The sequence below is a fragment of the Epinephelus moara genome, chromosome 7 (genome assembly GCF_006386435.1).
Source record: "Epinephelus moara isolate mb chromosome 7, YSFRI_EMoa_1.0, whole genome shotgun sequence".
Classification (NCBI taxonomy): Eukaryota; Metazoa; Chordata; class Actinopteri; order Perciformes; family Serranidae; genus Epinephelus; species Epinephelus moara.
Genome location: NC_065512.1, coordinates 27,476,884 through 27,499,064, shown reverse-complemented (window position 1 = coordinate 27,499,064; position 22,181 = coordinate 27,476,884). Strand labels below are relative to the sequence as shown.

The window sequence follows — 22,181 nt, the reverse complement described above, 5'->3', positions numbered from 1 at the left end:
AGAGAATCCCTCCATTTTCTAAATAGGCTTTTATTCTGAAACATTTGTCAGAACTTCCTGTGGAAGATACAGTAGCTTGACAGTTTACGTGTGGCGCTTCAAATGGAGCTCCTGCCATCTGCTGACTCTTTTAGGTGACTAAGTTACAACAACATGTCGGCTGGCACATGAACATACACATAGTGACTCAAATAATAGTAAAAGTAGTGATGGTGAAATCGAAGCTTCATGAAGCATTGAACCACTTTGACACACCTGCTTCAAGAATGACACACTGCTTCGAAGCATTTCATACAGTCAGAAGAGTGACATTTGCTGGCTGTGTGTCAGAACTGCATCTAAGTGGAAGACCTGGAAAAGCCTCAAGACTGCCTGTAACGAGGCCTCGCTCCCGGTAGTCACGCGATTGTGGGCGTGCCGAAGCAGGGATCGAAACACAGCCTCAGAACACTTGCGCTTCAAAACATCAACACTGTGTCGAGCAAACTGGCTCGAGCGTAACATCACTAAGTAAAAGTGATAAAAATAGGACAAGAATAACCCGATGACATCACACACGCCGTGAAAGACAACCGGGTATAATTGGTGAGTACCAGCGTGTAGCGTGTACCAGGCATAATGCAAGTCCTGAGTCTGAAATATGGCTGTCAGCGAGTCCTATTCCACTTATTTAAACTCCACCGCAGACAACGGCAGCATTTCTCCGACCACGTAGCGAGCCACAAGCTCCATGTCTTCTTTCAGACTGATAGGTTTAACGTTATCTCCGTTATTAGAACCAAACGACAGCTGTTGCTGTTTCGGAGCTGAAGGACCAGCGTTCTAAAAGTAACGGAAGTAACTGATGTCTTGTTTGAAAATGTACTTACTGGCCATTTACGGTTTTAAAAAGAGAGGAGGCAGTGTAAGCATCAGCGAAATTACTGGCAGTGGATGTATTTATAGAGCGGGAGTAACGGACAGGTAGTTTAGGGTTTGGGACAGCGTGAAACGGGGTTGAGAACATGATGCATCTGTGGTCAGAGACACCCAGATCATCCACATTCAGAGAGGCAATAGTCAAGCCAAGTGTAAATACTAAGGGTATGGCCACGGTTACGAGTTGGACCGGAAACATGCTGAATAAAGTTAAAGGAGCATCATGCACTCAAACCAGTGCAGCACTGGCATTGGTTTAAGTGTCCACATGAAAATTAAAATCCCCAACGATTAAAATTCTGTCAAAGTTTAAAACAACCGACGATAAAAACTCAGGGAACTCAGTCAGGGAGATGGCATTGTGTTTGGGTGGGCGATACACAGCTACACATAATAAGGGATCTGTACCTCCTGTTTTGAACATAAAAACCTCAAAACTGGTATAAACGTGAGACGAAATGGGTGTGCACTGGTGACAATTTCTGAAAATAACTGTCACCCCTCCTCCCCGACCACTTTGTCTTGGTGAGCTGAAAAAGTCATAGTTGGGGGGACAAACCTCTGAGAGCTGGCTATATTCACCTGACATTAACCAAGTTTCAGTGAGAAACATGAAATCTAAAAGGTTGGAGGAGATAAATTCATTTAGGATGAACGTCTTATTAGACCTCACATTTAAGAGGGCCAACTTACACATAGCGACAGGAGGTGGGACAGCTGTGCATTTTATGTAAAGAAGATGGAGTTTATTAACACCTTTAAAAGTATGGCGAGGACAGGGACCCCATCTATGATATCACCCTAAGAGGGCGAGAGGGTGATTTTATCAATCAATCAATCAAACTTTATTTATATAGCGCCTTTCATACATCAATGCAACCCCAAAGCGCTTTTTTATATATATATACTCAATACTGGACTCAGTTTTTCTAAAAAGGAATGTAGATGCATTCACTGAACCATTAACAAAAGTAGTGAATGCTTCTATCAAAGAAGATAAATATCCTAATGACTGGAAGTCAGCCATTGTGGTACCAGTCTTTAAATCAGGAGACTCAACTGCTATAAGTAACTATAGGCCAATCAGTATTTTGCCTGTTATCTCCAAAGTTGCTGAAAAATCCGTTGTTGAACAGCTAATTTCCCATATTAACAGTAGCCCATACACTCTGCACCCAATGCAGTTTGGTTTTCGGACCAACCACTCCACTGAGACAGCAAACTGCTTCTTCTTAGAAAATATTAAACACAAAATGGACAAAGGAGGTGTTGTCTGTGCCATATTTTTAGATTTTAAGAAGGCATTCGACACTGTCAGTCATCAGATACTCCTCTGCAAACTTGCAAACTATAATTTTTCCATTGGCGCGCTGAACTGGATGAAGTCCTGTCTTGCAGATAGAGTCCACTGTGTAAGGGTTGGAGGTAAGACATCACCCTTTCTGAGCAATGAAATGGATGTGCCCCAGGGATCCATCTTAGTACCTCTCCTGTTTAGTTTATTTATAAATGATCTTCCGTCCATCTGCACAGGGTGCGAAGTTCAGATGTACGCAGATGATACCGTTATTTATGCTCATTCAAAAACTAAAGAACTGGCAGCTGCCAAATTGAATGCTGTAATGGTGAAGGTTAACAACTGGCTCAATGAGTCTCAACTGTTTCTTAATGTTAGGAAAACAGTTTGTATGTATTTTACAAAAGCAAGCTTGACATCGGATATCAATCCTGATAGTGTTTGTCACTGGAGAACCGATCAAAGTAGTCAATGAGTTTAAATATCTTGGTGTTGTCCTTGACCCTACTTTATCCTTCAAAAATCAAGTAAAAAGAGTAATGCAGACTGCCAAATATAATTTGGCTAATTTTAGATATATGAGGAACTGTCTAAGCATCCACTGCTGCGCTTCTTTATATGAATGCAATGATCATTTCTCATCTAACATACTGTATGACAAGCTGGACCCATGCAAAAAGTACAGTGCTGAAACCCATTCTCTCTCTGTACAAGCAGGCTCTCTAAGTGCTTGACAGAAAACCAGATACTCACCATCATTGTCACATTCTCAGTAAATATAACATCCTCAGCTGGGAAAAACCTAACAAAATAGGCTGATGCCTGCATATTGTTTAAGATCCTAAATGGCATGGCTCCTCCACCTCTCAGTGCTTTTGTTAAACAAAAAACATCTGACAACAGGTCTACAAGATCTGCCCAGAAAGGGGACTGTATTGTACCTTTCAGGTCCAGTTCCTTCAGTCAATCTTGCTTTACTGTTAGAGCCTCACAGCCTTACCAACTGAAATAAGATACTGTGCCACTTATCACACCTTCACAAAAAATCTAAAGGCCTGGCTTTTAAAAAAACAAAATTGTGAACACACCTAACTAGTTTATGATGTATTTTACCATTGTTTATTAACTTGCTGCTAACCTGCTAAATGTCTCTGTCCATTGTCAGGCCCCCAGCTTTGCATGGCTTGGTATGTACAAACACCCAATAGTCTGATTAATACCTAGATTGTATTTTATTTTGCTCAAGTTCTGATGCTTTGCATGGCTGACTATATTGCTTGATTACCATTGGACTGTATGCTGCTGCTCAGTGCTTCTTGCATGTCTATCATTATGCTGTTCTAGTTCTGCTGCTCTGCCTGTCTATCGCTGCTTTGCATGGATGACTATATGGCTTGATTGCTATTAGACTGCATGCTGCTGTTTTATGCTTTTTGCATGGCTATTATGTATTATTATGTTATCCTGTTCTGTATATATTGTAAATACTGTATCTTACTTTTAATGCTTCTTATGGTTTCATAACATCTTGCCGGAGGACTACAGTTGCAAATTAGCCAGCTGGCTAAAACTGGCACATTTACAGTAATGTTGATTAATGTGTACTGTCCTTTTTATAAATAAAATAAACTGAAACTGATATATATATTGACTTTTATTCCATGTATTCAAGATTAAATGTTTGCGGTACTAACATTATGAATGTATTAATATACAGAACACAGTTTCTCCAGTAGTTATAGTAAATAACAAACCAAGGCACAAGATAGTAATGATGAAAACACATTTCATTGTACTGTATGTTACGTAGCAGCTGCCTAATTGGGCAAATATGCCGATCACACATGGACAGGAATTACAGTGTTTTGTCAATCAGAATTCAACTAATAAGAAATAACGTATGAGGTAAACTTTTTTTCCTTCAAGCACACAAAGCTTATTTCCTCTTGTTCTCTGAATATTAAAAAGCAATATGCCTCTCCAGAATCAGTACCGAATACAAAGGTGATGAATGTGTAATCCACACAATTACAAGTACAATTTCAATGAAAATATTAAGAAATAGCCCCATTTAAAATTGTCCACAGTGACATCTGCACCCTTTGGACTCCCCCAAAGAATAAAAGAATCAGCATATTTAGCTGGAGTAAGAATCTTGAAATTATCCACTTAAAACAGATGAAAACCTGAAGGCTCTACTTCATAAACATGAAAATAAACTCAGTCTGTTGAAATGTAATTGACTGTTTTCAGTTTAGTAGAACATTCATTTTCCCTTGTTGCTCTTGTTCAGTATCGAGATTTAAAGTTTGCTTGCATTTAATCAAAAAGAGAATATCATATTTTTCAAACAAGGCATTAACACATTATTATGTATTTACCAACAAGGCCATTTTAAAGACATTTTAATACAAACCAATGGAGCATTTATATGTGTTCAGGTACATGTCTTTTGGAAGTAGACTTCCCTGTGCTTAGATAATATATTCCAACTAATTTAAGCAGCCATCACTGAGCAGAAGATTTTTCAAATATCACTAATATTACATCTGAACCTACTCTAGTAAAATAAAAACTCTAATGAATGTTAAAGATTTTGACTACATACAAGTCTGAAAGATTATGATTGGCATCAATATGAAAATCACACAGTAGATGATGGTTTCCTAGTCTAGAGATGTTTACCACACAGAAACGCCATAATTCTATTTCTTATTTGGGTCAATTTGAAACCATATATCAGGGGATTAAACAGTGGAGGAATGAGGAGAAATTCAATCGCGATGAAGTTCTGGGCACTTTGTGATAAATCTTTTGAGCCAAATCGCAGATACAACAAATCAAAAAGCAAACACACAACAAGACTAAGTAAACAGAATAAATGTGGCAGACATGTTTGTATAAACTTTGCCATGCTCTCTTTGGATGTTAAGCATGTCCTGATCAGATATACATAAGACCAAATAATTAGAACAAAATGGCAGAAATAAAAAGTATAATTAAAAGCTGGAATAGCAATGTGTGCTATGGAGGCAGAACAAGCTAGTTTATTAACCAGCCAATTAACACAGTAAATTTTTGGTATGTGTGAGCCGCATAATGATTTTGATATTGTAACTGAACCCATGAACACCAAATAAATGGGTATAAGCCAAGCAAAAAATACAAACACACAAACTCTCTGTTTAGTCATCACAGAGTGGTACACCAGAGGACGACATATAGCCACATATCTGTCATAGGCCATCACAGCTAGAAAAGAAAGATCAGCACTAACAGAAGAGTGCAACACAAAGCCCTGCAGAAGGCATCCAGCATAAGAGATGACATGAGTGGTAGACAGAAGATCCATGAGGAATTTGGGGTAAAAGCCTGCTGTTCCATAAAGTCCATTAATACACAGGTTACACAAGAATATATGCATAGGCTCATGAAGTTTTCTGTTCACAATGATGGTTATGATGAGAGCAGCATTTACTATCCAAATGACTGAGTAACACAGTAAAGTGAGAACAAACATAATAATTCGGTGCTGCACTGTGTAATTTAATCCTGAAAGCACAAAAAAGGTTAGTACAGTAACATTATCCATTATACTCATAAGACTTTCATCTACATCAGTACAGTAGTATTATTTCAAACCTCATTATGTGCAGATCATATAGTGACTCCACAGAAACGTCGTTGACACACATATTCCCCAAGTGCTGGTGAAGCAGCAAAGGGTATTTGACTGTACCAGTGTTGATGCCTCACTTTAAATCATCTTTCTCTGACGTCTCAACACAACCTGGCAAGCAGTAGAGGTTGAAGGAAAGTCACAAAGATACAGTTTGTTTGAGTTGACATTTGGTGGTCAAAAACCATGTAATTTTCAATGTGGAAAACATGCATATCAGTATGAGATGTAAAACTTTTAAATTGAGTTTTGTAAAATAATCACCCAAACTGCATGTTGTAATCATCTATTAGAGTTTGGCTCCTGGTCCACTCAGTTCCTTGTCTCTAAGATCCAACCAAGGATCCAAGTTAGGCAGGGTCCAAAGTATATTCCATCTACAACCCCAGTTCCAAAAAAGTTGGGACACTATAAAACGTAAATAAAAAAAGGATGCAATGATTTGCTAATCCCTTCTGACCTAGTTGAATCCAGTACAAAGACAGGGTATTTATTTTGCAAACTAATAAACTTTATTGTTTTTTTGTATGTCTGCAACATGTTCCAAAGAAGTTGGGACAGGAGGCAGCAAATGACTTAGAAAGTTGTGGAATGCTCAAAAAACACCAGTTTGGAACATTTCACACTTTAACAAGTTAACAGATGAGAGGGGTGTCCTCAAAGCGCTCAGCTGTTCAGAATCAGGGGACAAACAGTCCAACAGTTTAAGAACAAAGTTTCTCAAAGCACAATTGCAAATAATTCAAGGATTTCACCATCTACAATCCATAATATCATCAAAAGATTAAAGGAATCTGGAGAGATCTCTGCATGTAAGGGGCAAAGCTGAAAACCAACAATGAACACCTGTGACCTTTGACCCGTCAGGCTGCACTGTATTAAAAACCATAATGACTGTATAAAGTATATTTATTAGTGATGTTACGTGCCATGCCGATGCTTTGAAGCGTGTGTCAAGTAATCTAGGAAGTGTTTCTACGATGCGCGTATCGAGGCTTGTATAGTTTCAGATGACTGACGTCAGTGATGACGTCCGAAGCCTCGCTGCCCGGCTGTACCATGTGACTGGTTCGGGAAGCGGTTCAGATCTTGGTGCGAGGTCTGCACAGAAGTGACACAGAACACGAATATTACCCCTTTTGCCATTATTATATTATATGACACTACACACCAATACAGTTTTTGGCCAAATGATTGGTTTATACACATAGGATGCATTCACAAAACAATTACAGTTTATTATACATGTATTTGATACAGTATAGTCAAAATATACTCACTAGAAAATACACTATATTGATAAAAAGTGAGTTATATGGTCATATATTTTTCTTTCATTATTATTATTATCATTATTATTATTATTATTGTTATTAATAGTCATTCCCAACAACCATTACTGACACAAAATACCGTGTATCACAGATTACATGGTTAGGATCACAACTGCCTGTTTTACACACTTTGGCCAGCAGGTGATTTCGTGTGCACATGAAGCCTCGAGTAATGAACCCTTTTCTGAACCAATTTGCTGGAAAGCTTCAATGCTTCATGAGGCTTCATCTCACCATCACTAAAATTTATACATGGGATCAGGAACACTTTCGAAAACCATTGTCAGTAAACACCAGTGTTGGGTAAGGGTTAGGGGAGAACGGGGTTGGTTGTCACAATTTTTACTCTTGTGTGAATATATCCTCAACAACACACCTTAGAATAGTCATTCCTACATTGCAGGAAAGCTTAAAGTCTTGTGTTGCAATGGGTATCGCTTTCATTCTTTTAACTTATTTTATCAGTGATTTACTAATCATCAAAGACACTCTGACACATTGTGACAACCAACCCCATCGCGGGGTTGGTTGTCACACACTATGGGGTTGGTTGTCCCATGTTATTTCAATGGGAAAAAATTAAAAAATGATGCCAACTTTCAGAATAAAATTTAAAAGTGAAATTTTATTCAAACATTATAAACATGAAGGAACATTAACAGGGCACATGGAACATCATATCCTTGAGGTTTTTGTTGAACTCGAAATCATAGAACATAGAATAATTCAAATAGACTGAACAAGTCAACTATTCACTGCCTGAAACACAGTGATGACAGATGAAGGGTCTGCGCTGTCCAAATATGCAGAGCTCGTGTGCCCACTGCTTGCACATCACACACTGCTCCCAGACCTCCTTTGAACGGCTGTTGGAGAATGGTTCCATACAAACAACACAGAAAGATTCCTCTTCATCTGATGAAGACTCCTTTTCATGTTTCTTCTTTGTCTTCTGTTGCTTTCTTGATGTTGTTGCCTTTGGGTATAGACATTTCTTCTTCTTCTTTTGTGTTCTCTCTGCTTTTTCCTGTTCTATTTGTTGCTTCACTGGGGTGTCAGTGAGGATGGAGCTTGACAGAGTTTTCCTCTTCTGGGCTCTTTTCCTGGCTGGAGCCTTTGGATAAGGCCTCAGCTCTTCTGGAGTCACTCCTCTCTGTCCAGAGCTAGTGGATGGTTGTGGAGGAGTAGTGGGGTGAGCTGGGGTGCACTGGGCTTGGCAGCTGGGGTGGGATGAGGTGCACAGGGCTCGGCAGCTGGGTTGGGCTGGGGTGCACTGGGCTTGGCAGCTGGGGTGGGATGAGGTGCACAGGGCTCGGTGGCTGGGTTGGGCTAGAGTGCACTGGGCTCGGCAGCTGGGGTGGACTGGGGTGCACAAGGCTCAGCAGCTGGGGTGGGACGGTCTGTTGTGGTAGCTGGTGCAAATTCTGTCTCCGGGAACACCTCTCTATTAAATGGATATATTCCTGTTGCCTGGAAACCTGCCTGGATGTTGCTCAGAGTAAATGCGAGAGGGAAGGCTGTAGCCACAATTTTGGGGATATCATAGATAGTCATGGTTTTCCCAGGGTTGTTCAGCATCCAGGCAGAGGAGGCAGAGTTGATTTGCCTCTTCAATGGGCCGTAGACAGACACATCCAGGGGCTGCAGGCGATGGGAGCAATGTGGAGGGAAGGACAACATCACAACTCCATTGTTCTTGGCATACTCCAGCCCCTCCACAGACAGGTGGGAGCTATGATTGTCAAGGAGTAGGAGGCATGGCTTCTCCCTGCTGCATCTTGTATGCGCCACAAAATGCTGCAGATATTCTGCAAAATGCTCCTCCTTCATCCAAACACTTGGATTCGCTGATCCTGCACTTCCGGTGGGGGCCGACAGTAAAAAGTGACTGCGGAAGTTCACCCTGGGAAAGATGAAGAATGGGGGTATGCTATTCCCAGTGGCAGAGATGGCACAGGAGAGAGTTACCAGGGTTCCTCTCTCGGCAGAGGTCAAAGATCCCACCTGTTTGAAGCCTTTCCTGGCTACCACCTTATTTGGCTTATGGACAGTGGTAATGCCTGCTTCATCCATATTCCAAATGGACTGTGGCTCAAACTTATATCTTGCCATAACCTTCTCCAAGTTAGTGAAGAAGTGGTCCACGTTGTGCTTATTAAGAGCACTGGCACGTGCTAGGCTGTTGGCCTCGGGGGTCCTGATTGAAAGTGACGGGTGTCTCTTCAGAAACCCAGAGAACCAGTCTGGCCCTGCCATACCGTTTTCTGCCCAGTTAGTGCGGACAGCAATATTATTGTGCACTGCAAAGGTGTACACCAGTTTGCGGACTTCAGTTGGAGAGAGGCCAAAATAGATGTCAGAGGCTTTTTTTATATATTCCTCCAGCTGATGTTCCTGCTCCTCACTCAGAACCATACGGTTCTTCACATAGCCCACTGGCATCGATGGGCAGGCGTCCCTCCCTGCGATCTCTTGCTCATCTATCTTGGAGCAATATCTTGCCAGTGTTCTATAATTTATCCCAAACGTCTTGGCAGTGCTCCGGATAGTCGTCTGTTTTAATTTCACCTCCCTGACTGCCATCATCATCACATCTGCCAGAGTCTGGCCATTCTCTGTCTTTTTAACAAAATTTCTCCCCATGTTCCTTTACATATAAAAGACAGAATTCAATATTCATTTTAATTAATACTTAATACTTACTTCTACATCATACTTTTCAATAGTAACAATTGTTTTGTTATAAACCCAACTGATTTTAATTAATTTTAATTTAATTTTTTAATGGTAACAATATTTTGTTATAAAACTAGCCCAGAGGAAAAATACTGACAAGCTTAATATTTACAAAGTGACATGAAAAATAGCCATCTCCTGTGAACATAGGGGTTGTGGGGTTGGTTGTCACATGTGACACATGTGACAACCAACCCCCCCTCAAAATGTGACAACCAACCCCAACTGGAATTTTTGGCTAGCAAGAAAGCTAGCAACCATCCAGCACCTACCTGGCTAGCAAATGACAACCAAAACTATAGCTTTCCCTTCATACTTTTTAATGGTAACAATTTCTTTGTTAGAAACCCATTGTGTAAAAGCCCAGAAGAAAAATAGTGAAGAGTGTAATATTTACAAATTGACATGAAAAAAAGTCATATCCTCTCACCTCAAGGTCAAGCATCACACTCCAGCAAGGACTATGTAAATTAACTCTGTTCCCAATTCTGGTCATTTCAATACCAATATTATGTGACAGCGCCCTCTGGTGGGCGAGTTATAATGAGTGTGACAACCAACCCCGTTCTCCCCCCTACTTTAAAAGTAATCAAAGTACGTTACTGCGTTACTTTTTAAAAAAGTAACCAGTTACTTTACTGCGTTACTCCCTGAGTAAAGTAACTCAATTACTTTAAAAGTACTTCCAATGTTACTCCCTGAGAAAAGTAACTCACGCACTTTTAAAGTACTTTTGAGTATTCTACATTTCCTATTGGGCAATGGACCACAGGGCGCTAAGCCTACATTTTTTTGTCTCCAAAATTAAAGTTACGGACCACTTGCCCTTCACTGAGATCCAGTTCTCCCATCACAGCCGTCACTTTGACCAGTAGAAACACAGAACGATCTGCTGCCGTAGACAACTGTATGACAACAACACCCCAGCATTCTTAATATTTCCTCTAGGGATGTTACCACACAGAGTAAAAGGGGGAAATGATGGTGTGAAACAGCAGAGGCACTTTGTCAACCCGCTGAGTTAACGTTACTGTCATTAGCATTGTTACAACCCAGTATGTGTCTAGGGGTAACGGAAGCAACATAAAACCAAACAATGAAAGTAAAGTGAATAAGGCAAGCTGCCGTTTATTTATACACAAAATAAATAAACAATACACGCTACGCTTTTGTAAAAAGCAGCACACAAAAAGAAAACACGCTCGCAGGCTCTGCAACACAACCCGGAAATCGGGCTTCAATAAAGGAGCCTCGGCAGTGAATTACATTTAATGTATAACAAACTCAGGGAAGGGCTGCGGGTGACGGCAAACCATAAAACAATTAAAACAAAACTCTGACCTGTTACCAACAAAATAAACACCCCAGCTAACTAACGGTGGTGGAAGGCCACCCAGAATAACAAAACTAAAACACATCTGCCTATCAGCTCTATCACTTACCTATCAAAACAAACAACACTCAAACCGACACCCATAAAGCTAGTGTACCATACAGTGAACAATCTACGTGTGTGTGTGAAAAGGATATGTGGCTAGGCTACAAAGCTAAATCCTAAAGCCCACAGATTCCCCAGATACAACAACAACGAACAGATTACAGCGGCTGAAAACACAAACGGAGCAAGGCGGTCTGGTCAGGTTAAATCACAGCCGCCATTGCTCCTGACTCCGTGCAGCTTTTAAATGTTCAGACGAGGGGCCGGTGAAGCGGTGATTGGCCGGAACCGATGACGACAGCGAGGGGGCCGGCCGACCAGCAAGCGGGGGAACACACTGAATAGCAGCAGAGGAGAGCGGGCTGGAGGCGTGGTTCGCCGGGGATTCCCTCCAGAAAAGCAGACAATTAGACACACACATAAATGATTGACAAGTGCTGGCCGAATAACTCCCACAATGACGTGCACAGCACATTAAACACAGAAAATAAATGGACAAAGGTCCGGAGACCGTAACAAGCATCAAGCTAGCAAACAATGTTACATACTCACGGTTGGACATAAAATAATAACATTAACAAATAGCGGCGGGGCTTTTACTCACCACAACTGCAGAGGTTCCCAGCTTCATGTGAAACAAACTACATTATAGACGGTCCGTTATTTATTAATCCCTCTGTGTGTTTATATATTTACTTTTTATCCACTCCGTTGTCTTTATAAAGTTAACAAATCGCACCGTCATTTCAAATGCAACACTTGTTTCAAATTAAAAGCCCCTTATAACCTCGACTGCGAGAATCCCTCCATTTTCTAAATAGGCTTTTATTCTGAAACATTTGTCAGAACTTCCTGTGGAAGATACAGTAGCTTGATAGTTACATATGGCGCTTCAAATGTAGCTCCTGCCATCTGCTGACGTTTTTAGGTGACTACAACAACATGTCGGCTGGCGCATTAACAGACACAGTTCTGCCAGTGACTCAAATAATAGTGAAAGTAATAAAAATAGGACAAGAATAACCCGATGACATCACACACGCCGTGAAAGACAACCGGGGATAATTGGTGAGTACCAGCGTGTAGCGTTTAGCAGGCATAATGCAAGTCCTGAGTCTGAAATATGTCTGTCGGCGAGTCCTACTCCACCTATTTAGACTCCACCGTAGACAACGGCAGCATTTCTCCGACCACATAGCGAGCCACAAGCTCCATGTCTTCTTTCAGACTGATAGGTTTAACGTTATCTCCGTTATTAGAACCAAACGACAGCCGTTGCTGTTTCAGAGCTGAAGGACCAGCGTTCTAAAAGTAACGGAAGTAACTGATGGCTTGTTTGAAAATGTACTTAAGAATTTGACAGCAACAGCAAACTAACGCGTTAGGTTACTTGTTACTGCAAAAAGTAATCAAAGTACTCTAACGCGTTACTTTGTAACATGTTATACCCAACTCTGGTAAACACAGTTCATCCCTGCATCTACAAATGCAAGTTAAGACTCTACCATGCAAAGTGAAAGCCATATATCAACAACACCCAGGAACACTGCCCACTTCTCTGGGCCTGAGTTCATCTGAGATGGACTGACACAAAGTAGAAAAGTGTGCTGTGGTCTGAAAAGTCTACATTTCAAGTATGGAGGGGTGTTAGTGCCCATGGATGCATGCATGCATCATGAACACTGAAAGGTACATCCAGGTTTTGGAGCAACATATGCTGCCATTCAAATGACATCTTTGTCAGGGACGTCACTGCTTATTCCAGTAACACAGTGAGACACATTCTGCCCGTGTTACAACAGTGTGGCTTTGTAGTGTAAGAATGCAGGTACTCGACTGGCCTGCCTGCAGTCCAGACCTGTCTCCCACTGAAAATGTATGGCGCATTTTGAAGTGCAAAATATGACAATGCAGAACCCGGATCATTGGTAAACTGAAGTCGTACATCAAACAAGAATGAGAAAGAATTTCACTGTCAGAACTTTTGACAGTGAGCATCCTAAATTCCTATGTGCTTATTAAGTGTTGTTAAAAGAAAAGGTGATGTAACAGTGGTAAACATGCTCCTGTCCCGACTTCTTTGGTACGTGCTGCAAGCATCAAATTCAAATGAGTCTGTATTTACAAAAAAAAAAAAAAGATGATTGGTTTGAACATTAAATATCTTGTCTTTGTCCTGTATTCAATTTAATATAAGTCAAAAAAAGATCAGCAAATCATTGCATTTTGTTTTTATTTATGTTTTACACAGTGTCACAATTTTTTTGCAATCAGGGTTGTAGTTGTGTCCGGGTGAAGACCTGTTTTACAACCTCGGGTCTCAAGTTGGTTGACAATATGTCCAATACCTCTGTGGATCCTAGTGGACTGGCTCAGCTCTGATCATCTTGTGCATTATGACCATCACTGGAGAAAAAAAACTGTTTATTGATGCAAGATGGAAAGTGTAAACTTTGAAATGCAGGGAAATTATAATGAATGGTAGGCATGTATAATTAGATAAACATAAGATCAAATAATAAAAACAAAATGACCAGAAGACTAATATAATTAAAAACTGGAAAAGCAATGTTTGCTATGGAGGCAGAACAACTACTCTGCCAGTTAACACAGTAGATTTTTGGTATGTGTGAGCCGCATAATCTCGATGTTTATTTTGTAACTGTACCTATGAACCCCCCCAAAAAATGGGTATAAGTCAAGCAAAAATAAAAACACACAAACTCTGTTTCATCATCACTGAATGATACACCAGAGGACGACGTATAGCCACATATCTGTCCTAGGCCATTATAGCTAGAAGGGAGAAGTCAGCACAAGCTGAAGAGTGCACAAAATTTAGGATGAAAGCCTGCTGTCTCATAAAGTCCATTGATGCACAGATTACAGTGGAAGATATACAGTACATATGCTTCATGAAGCTTTTTGTCCCCAATGACTTGCACAATATGTAAAAACTGTAACAATAATGATTAAATTTACCAGCAAAATCACACGAGCACACATCAAACATAGTAATTACTGAAACATTATGCATTATTAAAAATCAAAAACTGCTACTTTTACCAGCTTTCATTATGGTTGCACATTTTTTAATGACAGAACCATTGATCTTTACATTTACAATTTACAGTCTCACAATATTAATGTAAAAATTAAATAAAATTGAAAAAAAATAAAAAAGCACATAACACATTAAATTTGACCCTGAAACCATGCTGAGTAACATATGAGAGCTTTGTGACTATAGCCTATTACTAAATATTTTCTATATGTTGTTTCATTTAACTTTGAAACTAAAAAATATGATGCTCAACTCATAGAGCAAGCCTTCAATAAAGCCTCACATCTAAAGCGTGTTTTATTAGGACTGAGCCACCATGCTTTTTCCGGCCTAATCATAAACCATACAAAGATGACCTGTGCTCTGTGTGGAAGCACTGCACGGACAGCATGTTCACACACAGGTAGTTACTTTAGAGTGTATTTGAATGCTGTCTGTACAACAGCTAGCTAACACTAACTGTGACTGTGGTGTGATTACTAACAAATGGTACCAAAAACAGCAGCCATTCTTTTCTAAACAATAACTGTGTGCTGTGTAATTGCTTAAGAGCAATGCTATGTGAAACAAAGCAGTTTTTGTGATCAGGTACAGATTTATTGAAAGCCACAGATGGTTGGTTAACCTAATTTGTATGCCTGAGAGACAGATTGTTCCCAATAAACTGCTTTCTCGTTTTTTGTTTTTTTTTTACTGTACATGTCACATTGTCTAATGATTATCAATATTCCTAGACGTATTAGATATTTCTCCCAAATCACAAGCATGTACGATTAGAATTTTCTTTTGTGCAGACCGACTCATGACTTCAGTCTAATGACTGAACTTTTCCTGCACATAAAACTTTGAATTCGGTTTCTAATTTGTGTCAATTTGAAACCATATATCAAAGGATTGATAATTGGAGGAACAATGAGAAATTCCATAGCCATAAAATTACGGACACTTTGTGATAACTCCTCTGAGCCAAATCGCATGTACAACAAATCAAAAAGCAAAGATGCAACAACAACTGTTAAAGCGAATAAATGTGGCACACATGTCTGCATAAATTTACTCCTGTTCTCTCTGGATGTTGTGCATGTTTTGATCATATATATATAAGACCAGGCAACAAACATACAATGGCCAAAATAAAAAGTATAATTAAAAGCTGGAATAATAACGCTTGCTATGGAGGCAGAACAAGTTAGTTTAGAAACTAAGAAATTAACACAGTAAATCTTTGGTATGTGTGAGCCACATAACCTCGACAGTGATGTTGTTATTGTGCTCATGAACAACAGATAACACGGAACAAGCCAAGCAAAAAACACAAACACACACACTCTCTGTTTGGTCATCACAGAGTGGTACACCAGAGGACGACATATAGCCACGTATCTGTCATAAGCCATTAGAGCTAGAAAAGAGAAGTCAGCACTAGCAGAAGAGTGCAACACGAAACCCTGCAGAAGGCATCCAGCATAAGAGATGACATGAGTGGTAGACAGAAGATCCATGAGGAATTTGGGGTAAAAGCCTGCTGTTCCATAAAGTCCATTAATACACAGATTACACAAGAATATATGCATAGGCTCATGAAGTTTTCTGTCCACAATAATTGTTAAAATAATAGTTAAATTTACCAGCAAAATCACACAGTAACACAACAGAGTGAGAGCAAAGAGAGTGATTCTGTAATTTGATGTCCCATTTAACCCTGATAAAGTAAACATAGTAATTATTGAAACATTATCCATCATCAAACATTACGGTTCATTGTTTTGCAGATGTCATTTTAATACTGCACAGGTAAGACATTAGCATAACTTACTTTAGAGAAACAGGAAATAGGTGCAGTTAGTTCTGTGTCCACCCATTCAGTTAGATTGTGTGTCTCTAGTTGTTTATATAATCCCTTGGCAGTAACTCTCAATGATGTTGCCAACAAGGGACTTCAAACCTCCAGTCAGATATGAGGCAGTCGGGTACATGATCTAATCATTTAATAATTTCATCCAAACTGGAAAACAATCAAAACAAAACAACTGAAAAACAAGTCAGAAAACATTTTTTTCAGGTTTTCAGGATGCAGTGGCTGCTCGTGATAATCCAGATTCATGCATGAACTGCCTCTGCATGTCTGCTAGTCAAAGGGAATCCGTGTATCATTTGTTCATTCGTTTTTCAAAACAAATCAAAATATGAAAAAACAAAGTAATGACTTGTTTTTTTCAATATTTGTTTCCACAACCAAAATGAAAAAACGGATAAGGACCCGGGCACGTTTTCCGATTTCCGATTTTCTGTTTAAATGGAAAATGGAAAAAACGGATAACGGGCTGGGATTCGGGCCTTTTATACACTTTCAATATTTTCATCTCTCGCACATTGCATGACCCGGAAGCCAAGTTTTTTTTTTTTTTTTTTAAATTATTATTGTTATTATTATTGATATCACACAAAATATCGGGACAAAAACGTTACATCAGTGAATAAAGGCAAAAAGTAAATAAATAAAGGAGGCTCGAGGTTCTTTATTCAAGAGAGTGGTAAATCAGTTTGAGAGCATTATTTATTGATTTCATGTTCACATTTTATAATATTGTCCCTCAAACTCAAATAGCCTCTGCTTGCGGTTAGATCTACTCTGTTTCTGCTCAAACTCTGTGGTCGCACTCAGATGCCATGTTGCTCGCACAGATTTCCTGCTCGAGCTTCAGCTTTTCTCCTCACGCTCAAACTGCTTCTGTGCGCTCGCAGAATTTCTGCTCTCAGATTTCTGCCACTGCCACTCCCACCCCCCAGGGATTTATTAAATGTTCTTCCCTTGCTCCCCTCATAAAGGGACTGTTGATTAACACATGTGCGCTATATATATATATAGATATATATATATATATATGTATATACATATACATATATATGTATATATGTCACAAGTCATTATTTTGTTTTTTCATATTTGGTTTTATTTTGAAAATTGAATGATTGTTGAAGTTGGCGGGTCTGGTACTGGCGGACGGGGGCCCAGTGAAACAGTCAAATGAAACAGTGTGTGGTAAGCAGGTCTGCAACACTTTGCTCTTGAATTCAGATGAGCTTTTCTTGCACACAAGCATTATTCGAAAGTACGTAAGTTTTACAGAGTGTTTCGCCAAAATGAATGCAACTTTGTTCACTTAATCCATTTCATTAACAGGGTATTGATAATTTATAGGAAATTTTATAATTATGAGTTTATTCATCGCTCTCTTTTTTGGGGTGTAAAATGCTCTATAGCTTGCAACATTGGCAGCCTTTTCAAAATACATTAAATGTCTTGTTTCACGTAAAAGTTATCTTGGTCTTTCTTTTTCTACGATATTCAACATTGTCCCACTTTTGCATATGTGCCTCTCCACTTGGTAGACATACAGAGGTAAACACTTTTGTTTTGGGTTGGTGGAACTTGAAATGCTGCTGTTTAATTAAAGGGGTATGCCCATTTTCAAAATTCATGTATGTTATTCCTATGGTCTAAGACAGGGATACTCAACTTGCTCTGTCCAGGAGCCACTTTGCCCGCTGCCAGTCGCAGCTGCCCATCACAGGTTACGTGTACGCAAGGGAATTTCTTGGATTTTGTGAATTGGAAATGGTTAGTTTGGCACAAGAACTGTAAGTTAAACATTGCTGGTCTGAGACACTCCAAAAATATTCATAAAGATGGACAACTCCCTCCCAAATACAAAAGCTAAAATGCGAAAACTCAAATTTGTGATTCTCTGATTGGCTGTTCAGGTTTTATTTCCTCGCCACTGTAGCGAGTGAATCTGCCTGTAGTGAAACCAGGGCTAACAGGTGCTTCCTCCTGAGGCTCCACTTCACTCAGCTGCCCGACAGATCCGCTGCTTCTTCCGACTTTAACCTGATAATAACAAACCGGAGCTAGCTGGGAGCGGCTAGCGGAGGGAAGCACAGCCAGTTAGCCTCCGCTAACCTCCGAGCAAGCCCCGGCTCTCTGTTTGAATCCAAACGAAGAGCGGGGGCTAGCTGGGAGCGGCTAGCGGAGAGTTAACCGCAGCATGACCGGAGGGAAGCACAGACAGTTAGCCTCTGCTAGTCTCTGAGCTAGCCCCGGCTCTCAGTTTGGATCCAACCGGAGCACCGAGCCCTGGTTTGTTATTCAGGTTAATGTGGGAAGAAGCAGCGGGTTTATCGGACAGCTGAGTGAAGTGGAGTCTGCGGAGGAAACACCGGGACCGTCTGGATGTAATAGTCCGTGGAGGTGCTGCAATGCTCGGCTGCACAGATAGGAAACCCCTCGGCTGACAGGATGTACTTCACTCTCTCTCACGCAGGTGCAGAATGTACGTGCTACTTGGCCGTCGGATGTAGTCCGTGTAGTGTGTTCAAATGCAACTGCCACAGGATGACGTGAGGCGCTGTACACGACGCAACAGTTGGCTTTCATCGCCGCTAGTTCTTGGATTTCGGTTTGGTGTGTCTGCACCTCTAAAGACCTGTTTGAGACCTGTTTGAGAAACACTATAAAAGCCTGGACTTGCCTTAGACTTGGTATTCATCACTTGAGACTTGACTTAGACTTGAGACAGATGACTTGAAAGGACTTGACTTTTATTCTACCATTAAATATTTGCATTTTCTACATATTTAGAAGTTATGCGACTTGCTTGACCTGAGCAATGACTTGACATGTCTTGCTAGGCATATGGAAGGGATTCAACTTCCCTTGCTTGATTTTCACCACAGTAACTTGAGACTTGCTTGTGACTTGCACATGTGTGACTCACTCCTCTGCGTACGTGGTGTCAGGTTTGCTGCCGCCCCTCATTTATTTCCAGGAACCTCACAGCAGCTTCGGCTGAACTTATTGCAACTATTTCATTTATAATTACCAAAAATATTGTTGATGTTTGTGAGTTTAAACTTATGTGTTCATTACAGACTGACATCAGAGTTTGTTGTGTGACAGTCAAGCAATAACACTCACATTTACTTTAAGAAAATTTGAGTTTACTGCTGTAGATGTCTTTTTACTGTATATTAAAATTACTAGTTAGCTGGTATACTTGTTCTGATGTCTGCTGGTGTAAGGGCAGAAAATGTGATTTATATGGCATTTTCGAACCTTCAGCCTTAACAGACTAATTTCAATAAATGCATTTCAGGGGCATCTGCTCATAGTTGGCTCTCCTGTATCGCAAATGGAAAGGCTTTTGCAATCATGTCAATTTGCAGTGTTTGAACTGGAAACCTCCAGTCTGTTTGTACCTCCAGGATTTGTATATTTTAAAGGCTTCATATTTGAGTTGGTATTAATAATATATAGTCTGTGTTTGATAATGAAAACCTAAATGCATTTCATTTCCAACAGAGCACATTAAATAAATAATTCTTAATCCAATATATGGATCTCTGTATGTACAGTCTGTCAGTAAATTACAGAAAGAGCTTACCATACAAATGAATGCCATCTAATGAGTCCAATGTCTTGTGTTGTTTTCATAATTAGACACAACTATTATATTCAACACTTACTCAGCCTGAGCTCCTGAAACTTTGTGAAGAGAAAACTAGGCTGCTCCGAATAAAATGCCAGTATGTGTTCTTTGTATGTGAATTGATCATGAACATAGCCCTAGAAAAAATGTAATTTGTATTCAAAAAAGTTCAAAGTTATTAAGTGTATTGTTATTTTCTGTATTTCCGAACTTTCCATCATGTTTTTTCAGTTGCCCGGCTCCTACCAAAAATGTTAACTTTGGCTGAGGATTTGTGACATTTTTTATTTGACAAAAAATATGAAATAGCATGTTCAGTTTATCATATTGTCATTTAATCCAGTGTATGGTGAGGCAACATACAGTCATTCATGTTGTCTGCATTGTGTGAATCCATTCCATTAAGCATCCTGGGAACATTAGACATGTGGCCATAATATTCTTATACTTATTTTATATGACATCTTGTATGTCTGTAATCTGATCTTTATTCTCTTTTAGCTTTATTGTCAGAGTTAATTGTCAGATGCCTTAATGCACTATTAATAGCTTCTGTAGACTACTGTGTTCCCACAAGTCTTTGTTTATACAATCCTAATCATACAATGTACTGTGTTAACAGATTGTTTTAAGAGTTTTACTCCATGACATCATCCTTTGAATCTGTCTTCTAATTTCTGGTAATTTAAGGCCATACACGAGAGGATTCAGAACTGGAGGGATGATAACAAACTCCAGTGACAGAATAACAGCCACAAATGGATTTATCTCTTCAAGATTATACCGGCTCAAGGTAATATCACAAAATGCTGTGATAGAATAGATCACAAACGAAACAACATGTGGCAGACAGCTCTGTAATACTTTGCCTTTGAACTCTGCTGAGCTTTTCCAGCAAACAAATACAATTCGTGAGTAGGTGTACAGGACATAAAAAAGGGGAAGGAAAGCTGTAGTTATAGTCAAAAGCATACCGACAACGTTGTTGACAACAGTGGTAACACATGATAATTTTACAATATTCCAGTTGGCACAAAACACTTTCTGTATCTCATTACCACATAGGGGAAGCCTGGCAGACAAACAGATGCATCCTGCTATACCAAAGGCTGGAAAAATCCAAGCCAATGCTGCCAACTTAAAAACTGTTTTAGACGTCATCTTTCTGTGATAATGTAAAGGATGACAAACAGCAACATATCTATCATATGCCATAATGCCAAGAATGGTCAGTTCATAGGAAGCATATGTGTAAATAACATAAATCTGAATGAAACAAGCAAAATGTGAGATCGTATGAGTGTCAGACAGAAGGTCCATGAGGAATCTGGGGAAGAAACCAGTGGAGCCATACAGAGAGTTGACAGATAAACATGCAATGAAAACATACATGGGCTCATGTAGTGTTTTCTCTCGAGATATCACCACTATTATGACAAGATTAGCAGACACAACAAAGCTGTAGAGCAGGAGGCAAACAACAAAGGCTGGATAACGATAGTGTCCAATGTTCACAAACATGGTAAGGTTAAAGTAAAAGGAAACTGTACTGTTTTCCATTCCACTTACAATAAATCAGTGACTAATAAATGAGTATTTTTGTCCTTGTTGGAAAACTCTCATTCCTCCACTTTGCAGCATCTGTGTAAACAAAAAAAATTAAGCAGTTGTGAGAGCAGATAAAATGCTTCATCACAGGCGCTGTCACATAATGTCATATAATATTGGTTATACCTAGTTTCACCATACTTACTGAACTCGTAATCAACACTCAGGTGTGTTCTACATTTTGTTCACCAGTTAGACCTATAGACACACCACTGGTGCGGGTAATGGGAGGAGTTCACTGTCTTTTATGATGTCTGACCTCACTTTGTCCTACTCTGGAGAATTGTGATGGTAACATAATCATTAAAAATATTAATGTAGTGTCTCGTGAGATAATTTCCTACCTATAAATCCAAAAAGACTGAAAGGACACCTTTTGGGATAAAATATATTGTCCATACTTGCAGATCCACCTTCAGTGTTCAGCACTGTCACCAGTATCTGTCATACACTGTCTCAAAATATGAATTGTAATAACTTTGTGGATCCCTGGGCCCTGACTTCTAATCGAATCTTCTCTAATTTCCGATCTGTCCAGTATTTTTTTTTTTCTTATGACCAAATACTTGCAAAGCGAATGACCTTTCCATCAGCCTGTGCGGTGCTCTGTGTTTCATG

The 22,181-nt window shown here is 39.7% G+C and overlaps 3 protein-coding genes across 3 annotated transcripts; all 3 read right to left on the bottom strand.

The window, feature by feature from the left end:
* Positions 1–4,886: 4,886 nt before the first annotated feature.
* LOC126393585 (olfactory receptor 14A16-like) lies at positions 4,887–5,891 on the bottom strand. The gene has a single exon (XM_050049808.1). The coding sequence runs from the start codon at positions 5,814–5,816 to the stop codon at positions 4,887–4,889; it is 930 nt and encodes a 309-aa protein (XP_049905765.1). The 5' UTR covers positions 5,817–5,891.
* A 7,767-nt stretch (positions 5,892–13,658) lies between these two features.
* On the bottom strand, positions 13,659–18,348 carry LOC126393583 (olfactory receptor 13C4-like). The gene has a single exon (XM_050049806.1). It carries the CDS (start codon positions 16,209–16,211, stop codon positions 15,267–15,269), a length of 945 nt encoding a protein of 314 aa, XP_049905763.1. The 5' UTR covers positions 16,212–18,348; the 3' UTR covers positions 13,659–15,266.
* Positions 18,349–19,697: 1,349 nt separating this feature from the next.
* LOC126393582 (olfactory receptor 142-like) lies at positions 19,698–21,782 on the bottom strand. Its single transcript, XM_050049804.1, has 2 exons — positions 21,709–21,782; positions 19,698–21,596 (listed from the first exon to the last, which is right to left on the bottom strand). The coding sequence occupies exon 2, from the start codon at positions 21,513–21,515 to the stop codon at positions 20,571–20,573; it is 945 nt and encodes a 314-aa protein (XP_049905761.1). The 5' UTR covers positions 21,516–21,596; positions 21,709–21,782; the 3' UTR covers positions 19,698–20,570.
* Positions 21,783–22,181: the final 399 nt, after the last annotated feature.

Coding starts and splice junctions, on each gene's coding strand:
- LOC126393585 (XM_050049808.1), bottom strand. CDS start 5,816: ATGAGTATAATGGATAATGTTACTGTACTAACCTTTTTTGTGCTTTCA.
- LOC126393583 (XM_050049806.1), bottom strand. CDS start 16,211: ATGATGGATAATGTTTCAATAATTACTATGTTTACTTTATCAGGGTTA.
- LOC126393582 (XM_050049804.1), bottom strand. CDS start 21,515: ATGGAAAACAGTACAGTTTCCTTTTACTTTAACCTTACCATGTTTGTG.